Here is a 13,111-nt window from a genome sequence, read left to right as displayed (position 1 = left end):
ACCGTTTTCAGCACAAATCCAAAGCATCGCCTGTACCAGCTACTGTGAAGAAGATTAACTCTATCGCAGCCAACCCCAGCACAGACTGATGGGCAAAGGATGCAGCGAGGTCTTTGTTGTCGCTGTTAACATTTACCCTTACCTTAACTGTTTACATACTGATTTTTCCTTTCTGCTGTCCTCTACCAGGTCTCCCCTCCATCATGAACCATATGGAAATGCACATTTGCAAGTAGAGTTTGGCATTGCTGTGGGCTCTGTTGCTAGCACCTGTCTCTAATAACCCAGCCGTGGTGGTGCACGTGGGAAGGCTGGTGTCCCTTCTCCCCCCCTGCCTTGCCATTTGCAAAACCTCCCTCTGCAGAGGACAAGCTTATTGTGCTTCCTTACCAGATCCTGAAACTAGATCAAGATTTTTGCAACTTTAACAATGCCGGAATTCCTAGTTCTTTCACACTGCACCATATATTGGTTTTCCTGCAGTTTATGTCCATTGGTGATAAGTTTTGAGTGTGGAAAGCTCTGCTCTTTGTGCTGCGCAGGTCTAACAAGAGATGTTAGTATGTAGCTGCACAAATGAGAAACCGGTGGTGCTTTAGAACTTGATCTGTTTTCTGTTATTTTTAATGCTTTTGCATTTTAAAAATGTCATCCATATAAGAATATTTGGAACTACTTACATAACAAAAAAAAAAAAAAGAGAGAAAATTAAAAGAGCCTGCCTTCCTTTTAGATGTGCCAAACAGGTTTGGCATGATCGAGCATTCCTCAGCCAGTCGAACTCTTGTAGCATTTTCTACCTGCACAGAAACATCCTCGCCAAGTCTTTCAGAAACCCGAAGACACCAGTTGGGTTCTTTTTCTTGCTCAGAGCATTTTGGACGATGACTGAAGCGTATTGTGGCTATGCAGATTTGACCCTTGTCATTCAAAAGCTGCAAGTCCTGTAGAAGAAACTGCAAAGATTGTTTTGGCTCAAGGAGAATGGAAGTGGCTGTGCTGGGTCAAACTGGGGTCCATCTGTCTGTCTTCTGGGATGTGGTATCCAACAACAGGTGTCCAGGAAGGAGTAGGAGAGCAGGCTGAAGGTTTAGGGACATTTCCTCAATATACTTTTCGATTCTCCAGCAAGATAACGGTTAAGGGAGTTGCTGTCTGTATGTAATAGCCTTTGATGGCTGTTTGTTCTGTGGATCTGCACAGCTGCTCCTTGAGTCCTTGTGTCCATAGCACTCACAATGGTCTGAGGCAAAATATTCCCTACTGTACGATTTCTGGGCTCGGTGTACCTTTTGCAAGTATGACTGCCTTGTTGTGACCCTGTGGGAGTTCCTTAGGAGGAAAAGCAGAGGGATATCTTGGGGATGCTCGTTAGGCTCACAGGTAACTCAATGAAAACTTTAGGTCCTCTCCTGTCTGCATTTCCACGTAACACTTTTCTGCCGCAGCAGAAAGATCTGCCAACTGAACTAGCACAGTCTTTCAGCCATCAGCTCAAAACTGGGTCGAAAAAGACTTAACAAAAAAAAAAAAAAAATCAAAACTCCATTGAAATCAGATCTGCTTTGTCACAACTGTGATAAGAGCTCTTGACATTCCATGAAAACTATATCTAAGACACAGCAATAGCTTTGGCAAGTGTTTTCCCCCCTCTCGTCCTCTTCCTAGTTTGCCTGTGTATAAATTACACCTAATTTATTACCTGTATTGGTGAAATTATCAGGGGCAGAAGATCAGCTGTAGGGTGTTTGTTTCCAGTGCAGCCGGGCGGTTGCCTGTTGCAGTGATGCTTGTAACAGCAGGGACTCCTGTCTGACCTTCCCAGGGCTGGCTTGGAGGGCACAGACCTGCTGGAAGGTTGCAGATCAAAATTGTCCACTATGCATCGGTCCTCAGAGGCGCAGCAAGAGTCACTTGAGTGGTTTAAATGATTGCTTTTAAGGGAAGTGCAAGCAATAAACTTAAACTAGGCAAATTCTTAAGTTTTTTATTGATGATGCCAGTTCAACAAAAAAGATTATGCTAGAGCTGAAGAAATAAGGTGGTGAGTCCTCCCAGAAATGAGTTATGCAGCAATTAGAGTAAAATGTTTTGAAGAAAAATCTAGCAGAAATATTTAAATAGGTTATGGGGCCTGGTACTGGTCTTTGCTACATGGGTATTTGTCTACCTAAAATATTCTGTACTATTATTCTAGAGCTCTAAAACGGAAGGAAAGACTTCTGAAGAAGCTGAAATAGATCTTACCCATGTCTAATTTTGGAAAAAAATCTGAACTTAAAGGATTTTAGAAATGTTTAGAACCATTGGCATTATGACAACAAGTATCTCTGTCATAACATCGTATGATTAACTAGATCAGAAACATTCTGGGATGTTCTGATCAGTTATGTTAATGCGTCTTTTAAAAAGTATAAATCTAATGCTCTATAAAATAGATACTTGAAAAACAGTTTTCGTTTTCCTCAGGCTAGTGAGATTAGAGTTTCATAATCTGTTTGACCAGCTGCAGAGGACGTTCTTTTTCATTTTTTCTTTTTAAGTAAATGAGCTTCATCTCAACATGATTAAAAAAAAAAATCAAGCTTCAAAAACGCACAATTTTTGCACATACTGTTAAATAGCAGTGATTGTGTTGTCATGTCTTGTTGCAAATGTAATTGGGTTGGAGGTCATTAAAGGCTCTGAATAAAAGAATTTCCAAGTTTCTGAGTGTGCATCCTCCCCTGTCAAGAATCTTCCCATTTTTGGCTTGCAGACATAATTTTTGAAGATACTACTTTGCTGCCTCTCACATCTTACATGTATCGAGTGTGCAGGCACTGTTGAGTCAAGCTCACTCTTGTTTGGTTCAAAAAGCAGGGGCTTGCTATGCAAGTTAATATTGTTGATTAAGGATACTTTGAAAGGTGTAAAGCCATGATTAGATTCCTTTGTGTGTGTGTGTAAGAGAATATGTGTTATGTCATGGGAGAATTCCAGCAATACTGGGCAGTCTGCTAGTTCACTGCACAAAGTAGTTTTTCTTTTGTTCTTACTGGGAATCAGATTAGCCTGTTGATTAGAAATACCTTTCATATTTACTTTTTAAAAGAGCATAGCTAAATAAGATGCTTCGTAAAGGCTGTTAAAAATGTTTCTATTTGCAGGTCTTCATGCATCTGTGGCTAGGAGTGCATTTTAAGGAGGTGTTTGTAGAGAATAGGGGTCTATTGGAACCTCTGCTCTGTCTCCAGGTGTAAAGTTTCCGAACACCCACTTAAAGTGGCAGTTTGGTGATAAACTTAGCTGGGAATGAAGCCCCCGGTAGTGAGAAGGTTGCCTTGTTCAGCAAGTGATTGATAAATATGCTTTATCATGAGTCAGGCGTTCTCTACGTTATTGCAGGAAATTCTGCTCGAGCCCCTGATGTTTGTGTTTTGCAGAGCTGTTGGTAAGAATACAGCAAGCAGCAGAACCAGATGTTTTACCAGGTAATTTGTATTCACAATAGCAGTTTTTCACTAGCGCAGCGTATCCATTGATGTGACGTTTTGGAGATTCTTATGACATAGCATCAAAAATTCAAGAAGTTGTCTGAAAACATTGAAGCCAACATCAGGTCTTCACAGGAAACCTGCTCCAAGGATGGCAGACTCCTTGCCATTCCCTTTGATTGCAAAGTGTTTAATAAAAAGCAAATTAGGAAATGAAAATTGTCTCATGGATCAATCAGGCGCAGCAGTTACGCCTGTTCAGCATTATCTGTCAGACATTAACCTGATTGGGAGTGTTTTATTTTCTGAAATAGTCTCAAAATCAGACTGAAAGGTTGACTTAAAAAATACCTGATGGATTTTGCGTGTGCTCTGAGGCTGATAACAAACTCTGCAGTTCAAGTTTTAATAACTAGAGGGGAGCTAAGAAACTTCAAAAGGTTTGTGATAAATGTTTTTGACAATGCGTCAGCTGAACATTAGGCAGAATCTTGGTAAATCCTCTCATAAGTGGTTTAAAATGGAGTTCTGAACTTTTCCTTCCTAAGTGTATGCTTAAGATGTCATGGTATCTTCAGGTTTAAAAGATTCATTTTATCTGGTGTATGTGAACTGCTGGTGTTCCTGTCTACACCTCTGAGAGCGAAAGGGGGAAAGAGTTCAGCCGTTTTCTCCTTTCGGCAACCTCTGCCCCTGCTCTTGACCATGAAACTGGTGGAGGCTGGGAAAAAAAAATAAGCTGGTTTTAAAGCATACTAACAAAATACTCCAGGTAAACATTATAGTAAATCTCCCGAGCTGACAAGCTTTCCGAATGGCTTCGTCACGACAACCCTAAAATGTCCTGGTAATAGAGAAGGCGACGACGGCGCATGGGGGTTTGGGGTTCCTTGAGGAAAGCAGGTGAGGGCAGGTTTATGGCTGCTCTTGGGACCTTGCCTCCCCCGCCCTCTCCTATCACCCCAGCCGCTAAAAACAAAGCAAAACCGACTCATTCCTTGGCTCCCCCTGAAAAAGATGCCTAACTTTACGATGTACGCTGCTGTTTTCTTTCCATTTTTATCTTTGCAGGATTTGCTCTGCCTTGTGACGTCCTTTGCATTTCAAAAGAATTGAGTTTATAGTGCCATGCGGTGCAGCCCTGACTCAGCAAAACGCTTAGGCTCCAGCCTAATTTTAAGCCTTTGAATAGCTCTGCTGTTCCTATCAAGGTGTTTTAGGGATATATGGCTAAAGACTTTGCAGAAAAATGGCCCTAAGACTTTGGTCAGCTCAACTAGATATTTACAGAAAACACTGAAAGCACACCAGTATTTTTTGTAGGAACAAATCGGGAGAAAATACGTGTGTTGACAATCCTAACAGCGCTCAGGGGAGCTCCCAAAGACACCGATCCAGATGATGTCTGATGTGAAAGTGTTAGACTGCTCAGGGACTAATGCGGGTGATCCACTCAGGAGCCAAAGTGTGTAACACACTGCTCATCAGTGTCTTGCCTGTACATTGCGAAAAATGAAAATAGCATATCATTAGAGCCTTCCACCTGGAAAAGTGTTTGCCTATATGTTTCTTTTACATTAAGTGACCTACTTTAAGAATTTTTCACTACTACTAGAAAGACTTGATTCTGTTCTTTGAGTCAAATTATTCCCTTGCCTTCCTGAACCCCTTGCTTTCTTCCTTTGGGTGAAGAAATTGTTATACTTCACAACGGCATCTCCTACTGGCAAATCTCAGAAGCAGTATGGACTGGTGCAAAAAGGAGCTGCTTGACTTGAGTGAATGCGCAAAGCCCACGGCTTGGGGGGTTGCAAGATCTCTGCTCCCATTTTGACATGTCAGCAAAGTGGGCCAGACTTTCAAATGTGCCCAGTATAGGAGTTCAGATTATTCCAAGTGGGAGCTGATGAATTCTATGCCTTTGAAAATTGCCCCCATCTAATTCATGACCAAAGAAACGGGGGGGGGGGGGGGGGGGGGGGGCTCATAATGATAGCAGAAAATGGGCAACCATCTCTTTTAGGGTCACATTTAAAAAGGTCTTACCATTTGCATTTTCATTCCATGTTGTAATTCATGTTCACTCTTCATGAAATAATGTTTAGTGGTTAAAATTATATATTAGGCACAAAGATTCCCAGATCTGCCCTTCTGTCATTGCCTAGTAGGACACCGTGCAGGCTGGTCTTTGCAGGACTTCTCCTCCCCACCCACCCCACCCCCCTACATCGTTGTTAGCAACTGCACCCAGGTAATGGGATTGAACTGGTGGTGAAAGGCTAGGAGGTCAATGAATGGAAGGAAAGTGGTAGAGGGATGTAAAATATCGCTTGAGGTGTTTTAATTTCTGTTCCTGAGAAGCAATAATGCATACATTTTCTGTACAGTCATAATAGTAATTGTAATGTTACCTATAGGATGGAAGAATAATTTGTGTTATTAAACACCGTGACTGTTTTCAGTATAAAATAATAGATTTTCTTTTCTGTTGCAGTAATGTTGGCCCCTGCATATAGGTTGTGGAAAACTTTGTTTGCAAAAACAAAGCTATTGTTTTAACAAAAACCACAGAAATTTTGCCTTTCATATTGAATCAGTAGCATAATGAGTAGTGGAGCAATAGTTCAACATCAAAGGAGACTTCTTGGATATATAGTGTGTTGCAACAACAGCGAAAAAGTTCCCACCAGAAAGGAATTTGCCATATGTGAACAGCAAACATATGTATTAGGTTAAAACCATAAGATTTCCTTTGCTTTGCACCGAAAACAAGAGAGAACTTAAGTCCAGAGGTTTTCAAACAGTTGTGTGCTGGAATGCAGCACGGAGAGCGAGCAGTGTCCGACGTTCAGAGCGATGTCAGTGGACAAAAGCTCTGTGAACACCCAAAAACCATTGAGGAAACACCAACAGTTTGGCTCCAACATCAGCAAAATGCACTTGTTTTGCTCTGACTCATGGCATTACACCAGAGATCTTCATAGATCTATTTGCCCAATTTATTTATAGTAGTAATAAACCCAAAGTTACTTATCTCCATAAAATGTTATAGCAAAAATAATGATTACTTTAAAAAATTGTGAGGTTAATTTTGATGGGGTACTTGGCCCGCTCTCTTTGAATGGAGTTGCATTTGACTCTGAATTGTGAGACCGCCTAGTACAGAGGAGAAGGTTTTGTCCAGATGGCCCATACTTCCAGCTTCATGGAGAGGTAAAGCTACTCAGGATGGAGCGTTTTAATGACAAAATGTTAAAGCATCTCCTTATATATTTCTGGAAGAAAATTTGCTTTCGTTTTTGTAAAGATTCGCATGGCTTTTTGTTAAGGTTCCAGAGCTAGGTTTTCTTCTTGTGAATGGGGAGGGAAAACACAGCAGTGGATGTAATTTGAATTTAGAAGGCACTTGAAGAGGGGCCTGTATTCAGAATTATTGTTGGCACACGTGTTAAGGATGTAAAGTGGGAAGCCTTCTTCTGTGGACATTAGTAAGGAGATAATTAAAACTACAGTAGGTAATTATGGTAGCTTTTATTACTGCATCTTTCATTAACTAATTATATTAATTTGGTAATGTTTGAAAAATTCTTTGAAGATGAAAAGTGCTAACTATTACTACCTCTGGTTGTAGTATTACTCTGCGCTGGTCATAAATATCGAGGTCTTTTCTTGATACAGATGCACATCCACGTGTGCAGAGCTGCTGGCACCGCTGAGAAGAATTGCATATGTGTATCAACAAAAGACTCTGCCATGATCTGGCATAATCTGCTCAGGATCAGCAGTGGCTTTCCTGCTGACGCTTTTTGTTTCAAAGTGAAAATATAATGGTATTTAACCTTTTTTAGAAGATTTTCCTTTCCTTATAAGTGTCACTTATTTATTCAAGCCTCGGTGCCAGAGAGGCAAATCACGGTGATCCCAGACCTGCCGCTGATGTGATGGGAGCAGGGTTCAAGCCCCATCTACTCTCACGAACACACCAAAAGTAGGGAATTATTTCGGGGTGAAGAAGCAAAACATCACACCTTTGTAAGTTCAGTATCTGCACAGTAACACTCAATACCAAGTAATTGAAAATAATAATTATTTCTGTCTATGTAATTCTTCCAGAACTGAATTTTCTTTCAGGGAATCCAACACTTCTTTTTTAAAAACATCCTGTGGTTAAAGGATAATCAAATCAGTTTTCATATATTAAAGACTAAATCCTTCATATATTCCCGTTCCATACTTGTTCATGTGATTCTTAGAACTCTTTCTCTTCCCAGCTTTTAGTTGATTTAGGTTAAGCCCTGTAACTAATGCCAAAAATGTATTCCTGCCCTGAAAAGGGATTTTGTAACACTGGCATCATACCTTTTTGTCTCTCTATGGCACCTTGTCAAAACTATCTGCTTTACAAGCTGGGTTGGTTTTTTTTTTTAAAAAAAGGAAAACTTTTTTGCAGCCTGAGCCTGGCACCCAGAAGCCAGGCTGGATTCCTCCAGTCTCGTGCATCATCCCAGCATCTCTGTGAGCCACGCAAGCCAAACTTGGCACTAATTCCATCTGGGCTACTCTGTCATCTCAAAAATGCTCCAGGAGCAGAGCTGGGTTCAAAATGAACTTTGTTAAACATTTTGCTGGTGATAATTGAGCCACAATAGAATAACAGGAGAAAAACCCTGCGCCTACCCAGAGATGCAGCTCAGATGTTCCCTTCTCCTCTCGTACCAGCCGGTGCCCAAAGGTTTTGTGTGTCACAGGGGCAGCACCGACTCGCCCACCAGCTCCCCTTCAGGTTCCAAAATCTGACTGTAATATTTCACTGGCATGTTCTCAAAGCCATTGCTTTTCTCTTCCATCCTTCTTGTGTCTCTCAATCTTCTATGCGACCAAAACATTTCCAATATGATTTAGGATCCTTTCCATTTTTATAAGTAAATCAAATGAATGTTCCTTTTATACAGCTGTAATTCACCCACATTGTTGCAGTAGAGCTTATTATCTCATTTACATTTTTAAGACCCTTTCAAAGTGTAGGATATCTGGGCTGGAAAGCAAAACGTTTCATTTCTTTGTTCTCAGGCCAACACAAAGCACTTCCAAGGTCAGGTATGGTGTAGACGTTCAACAGCAAACATGTTTACATGGCATTTGAAAGCCGGTTTAACAGATAAAAAACAAAACCAACCTGTCTTTTTAACAGTGATGCAAGTCAACTTAGCAAAGCTGAGGGATAGGGATTAATTCTGTACCTGGAAAAAATTAACTAAATAAGTTAGGTTTTGTTTTCCATTTAGGGAAAAAAGGCTCTGCACTTAAAAATTGGTCTGTTTATATATATATATAATCCCTTTTTATTCATCTCAGCAGTTATTAAACATAAGCTCTATTACTCTTTGGGCAAAATCTGACACTTTGAAGGTGTAGAATAAAACCTGCATTTCTAAACAAAACCAAACAAAACCCCATTGTTTTAATTTTACAAAAGAGGTGCTCTGTGGTGTACCTGGGGTAAATCCTCTGCTGTTTTTTAAAGAGTATTCCATGTGATAAAAGCTTCTCTGTCAGATACAGAAAAAGATTTTTGGGACCTGGGTAGCTTCAGAAGCAGCTATCAGCACGCAGGCTCTGGCCACCGCGTGTGAAGCTTTTTGAAAATAGAGAGAATTTTCAGTGTGATCTTCAAAAGGGTGCATTATTCATGACATCCATCATGATTCCGTCTAGAAAATTAAAATCATAGGCAACAAACTTGCTTACATCTAATTATTATTTTCAGAGCTAATCATATGCAGGAATCTACAGCAACCATGAGATTTTGATGGGGGTTTTTTGGTTGGATTTTTTTTTTTTGGCATGGCTTTGATCAAATACTGATCTTTTGGTTTTACTTTTTTTGTCCTTATGCTGATAGGAAAGCTGAAATCCCCAAATGAACATTAATTACTCATGGATCATCCTTTATACACAAAACTAGATTCTACAAAGGGACTGCTATGCAACACAGCAATAGTCCAGGAGTGGTGAGGTTAGAGGTGTGCACGACTGAGCAGAGTTAAGTCTTTTTTTCTGCCATCCCAATGCAAAACAGCCAGTTCTGATGTGATTGGCAACGTCTGTAAACTCATACAGTATGTTCTGGTTTGGGCAATCGGGGAATGGATAATTATAAAACTTGAAAGTTTGCTACACTTGTATGCTGTCGTAAAAATACCTGATTTCTAAATTGTACTCGTTAAAGATATTGCTCTCATAATGAAACAAAATACATGCGCTCCATGCTGGCAAGCACTGTCTAGAGTAGGTGGACCTAACGAAGACTGTGTTACCTGAATTTCCCATGTTAAATTACTTTAGGACGCATTGCAAACTCTCAGGTTTAAAGAAACCTCTCATTTTATGCTCTGCAAAATACGTTTGTCTGTTGTAAGAAAAGTAAAAACAGAGATTTTAAGGAAGGGGACAGGAGCGCACAATTCCCTGCCTTGCCGGTGTGTGTTGTCCTCTTCACCAGGAACAATTTGAGGTCCTGGTTTGTATTCATTACTTGCAGGTTGGTGTGATGGAGCGTGATATAAATCTGCTCTCGGGGACATATATATCTACATATTCATTTGTACATACACGTTATCTCTTGACCGACCATCTTCAGAGTCCTGTGAAAGAGCCAGACGTGCTCTGGAGCACCAGCAGGGAGTGCGGGTCGGACGGCTGATGAGCAGCGAGCTCCCTCCCGACGGAGTTTTCACCGTGCCAAGCTGTTTGGGCTGTGTGAGCTGGTCATGTGGGAACAGCAGGAGAAGACAGGTCATATTTAGTAGTTTATCCAGTTCTGTGCCCTGTGCATGGTCCTGAGAGTCATCCTGTACCAGTTCTGTCTGGACTCCTTGGAGTTACGGCAGGACTTAAGTCAAATTCACTGGGGCTTTGGTGATCCATGGAAGGGCCCTGCTCCTTACGGCATTCCTACATGGCATGTCTGATCCTTTCAGCTGTTAAATCAAGCTGTGCTTGTTTGTGTTTTACCTTACAAAACTAGATGTACAAAAAGAAAACAAAAAGCCTCCAATTCACACATATATTTCATTATATTAATGCAAATTCCTGGTGCTGCAAGACTTGTTGAGTATTGAAAACCGGTTCTACACTCAAAGCCTGGATTTCAACATTTCTCAGAAGCAGTGATAGCATAAAAGTCCCTGGGCAGATCTGAAGTTCATGCTTGGGTCTGGTAACATTTTTTGGCATCAGAACATGTAATAGTTTTATAGCTATAAGACTTGAAAGTTAATGCCTGGCATCACTTCAAAACAACATGCAAGATCTATCATAAGTAGTCCTCTTATCTTATCTCAATAGCAATTTTATCCCGTAAATTATTAGAGTACAGTATTTCAGTGCTGTGGAAAAGAGCAAGGGGGTTTTCTTCTGTTAAATCTTTGCACTGCAAGTACTTTTAATGGTCCTGGTTTATACAGGGGTGTCCTACTAGGAGGAAGCCAATGTTAACCATGTTGCACGTTCTGCGAAGTGCACTAAGAGGCAGTGGACTCGCCGGTCCCTCCTTCCAAGGGCGCTCTGCAGAAGGTCTCGGAGCAGCTCAGCTTTTTAAAAAGCAACACTGGAGGCACCTTCTGTGCCATTTATAGCGTATCTCCAGCGTGAGTCCCTCCCCGGGTCCACTCCTGACTCTGCACCATGCTTTTCAGCTGGTGGGGAGCAGTGCCCTGGTTTCCTGGCATACAAAAGATAACTCAAAATATTCCCTTTCTGCTTCCACAGCCGCCTCTGTGTTGATGTCAATCTAACATCCACATTGTGCACTTTGCTTCAAGTCAGCACTTGCAGTTAACAATGCCTTTATTCAAGCTGACAACGTAACTAAGCTTTTAGTAAATGTGTAAGTAAATGTTAAGTGTGTATTCAAACATTCAACAATGACTAGGAAACTTTAAAAAAAATAATCTTTGAAACTCTGTATTGTTTGTTTGGTGTGTATCTGTTAGAAATAACATAGACTATCAGTTCCTTGGGGCATGACTGTTCTTTTGTTAAGCGTATAACAAAAAGATCAAGGCTCTGAGGGACTGCCATAATAAAAATAAATATATAAGAAGAACAATGATGACAAAATAAATTTGTCAATGCGTTTTTACGAGCTTGGTTTAGAAGTGATTATTTCTGAACTAAATAAAGACTGGATAGTTGTGGTAAAGTGACATGATCATAATATTCCTTTTATTTATTGCCATTTATACTTCATTTGTAGATCACATGCTAGACTTTGCTGCAGGGCAGGAGGGGAGCCCCTCGTCTCAGCGAGCATCCCGTTTCAATAATATGGAATACATTTTCACTGCAAATTCCAGACAAGGTTTTCCAGTGAGAGGATTATTCCTCTGGCTTAAAGGAAAAGTTATTGGTACACTGCAGAAGCGTTCCTAGGAAGCACAAATAAGATGATAACAAAAACCTGAGGCATTTGCAATTGCAAATGCAAATGCAAATGTAGTTGTTGCAATTGCAACATTTCCATTTCCCTTCCAACCTTTGAGGGTATTTGCTGCATTTTTTGTATGAATACTTGGAGCCTGAGATAAGATAGAACTCCTAAGATCTAACTACTCCTGTTCAAGCAATGGTCTTACCCGTGCAGAATAACTTTCCTCCGTAAAGGTGGCCGAACTGGGTCTTAGCAGCTATCACGTGTGGCTGGAAGCATCTGCAGCTGAAGAGCTGGGCTGATACTGCACTGTTTTCTTAATCAGCTCATTGAAAGACATGACCTGTAAGTTTTTCTGCCATCCTGTGTTTCTCACCTGTGTTTTGCATCCCTTGGTATTGTTTCAGGTCTTACAAGATGAAGTGGAGAGTTACCGCCTTCAGGCACGGGCTGCAGAGAAGAAGCTGCAGCGCAGGGAGCTGGAGACCCACGAGCAGGTACCGGGCACCGTCCCCCCTCTCCTCTCCCCTTGGGCGAGGAGGTTCGAGGTTTAAAAATAATACCTTGCTTGAAAGCAAAAGCACATATTTCCCTGAAAATTTTTCAGCTAGCTTTCTTTTCTCTTTTTTGGGGTAATAAAAGAGAATTAAACTGTCTGAACCCTACAGGCAAATACTTATCTCATGCTCTCTATTTCAAGTTGGTATTTTAACTATTCTAGCTGTTAAATGATGCATTTATTTTGAACTGGCTGTACTGTTTAATAGAGATTTCTGAGACTATTCTAACCTGTTGTTTAATGGCTTGTACAAGGAGATTTATAATGGGACACTAACTGAGCTAAAAATAATCTTTCTTCCTGATCTTATGCATTTATTGTCCTAGCATGTTGTCTGTAAACAGTTCCATATGATTAATAGCGCTAAAATTATTCTGGACACTTTCAGTGAAATCAGAGTTCCAGTGTGCTTCAGGCAACATGGTGTGTGTAGTTTACAGGCTGGTGTTGAAATGGAAAGTCAATGATCTGCGATCAACCCTGATTAAATTGAAGTAGTCAGGAAAATGTACAGGTGGTGGATATCTGAATTGCACACAAGTTCACAGATTTCTAATACAAATCAGTTTTTGCAGCATTTGAGAACTTTATTTCGTGCAGAGTAAGAAGTATCTATAACATATATCCTATATAAAGCCTTTATAA

At 40.6% G+C, this 13,111-nt stretch overlaps 1 protein-coding gene across 3 annotated transcripts in view; it reads left to right on the top strand.

Annotated features, from left to right (window-relative positions):
• CEP112 (centrosomal protein 112) overlaps positions 1–13,111 on the top strand; it is a 171,843-nt gene that overhangs the window by 141,688 nt on the left and 17,044 nt on the right. For all 3 annotated transcript variants that reach the window (XM_056330394.1, XM_056330410.1, XM_056330402.1), the window contains one exon: positions 12,315–12,404. In XM_056330394.1, coding sequence (XP_056186369.1) covers positions 12,315–12,404 — 90 coding nt within the window. The remainder of the gene's footprint in view (positions 1–12,314; positions 12,405–13,111) is intronic.

The sequence above is a fragment of the Falco biarmicus genome, chromosome 1 (genome assembly GCF_023638135.1).
Source record: "Falco biarmicus isolate bFalBia1 chromosome 1, bFalBia1.pri, whole genome shotgun sequence".
In the NCBI taxonomy this organism is placed as follows: Eukaryota; Metazoa; Chordata; class Aves; order Falconiformes; family Falconidae; genus Falco; species Falco biarmicus.
Note: the sequence above shows the minus strand (reverse complement) of the source record. Positions and strands in the feature narration are given on the sequence as shown.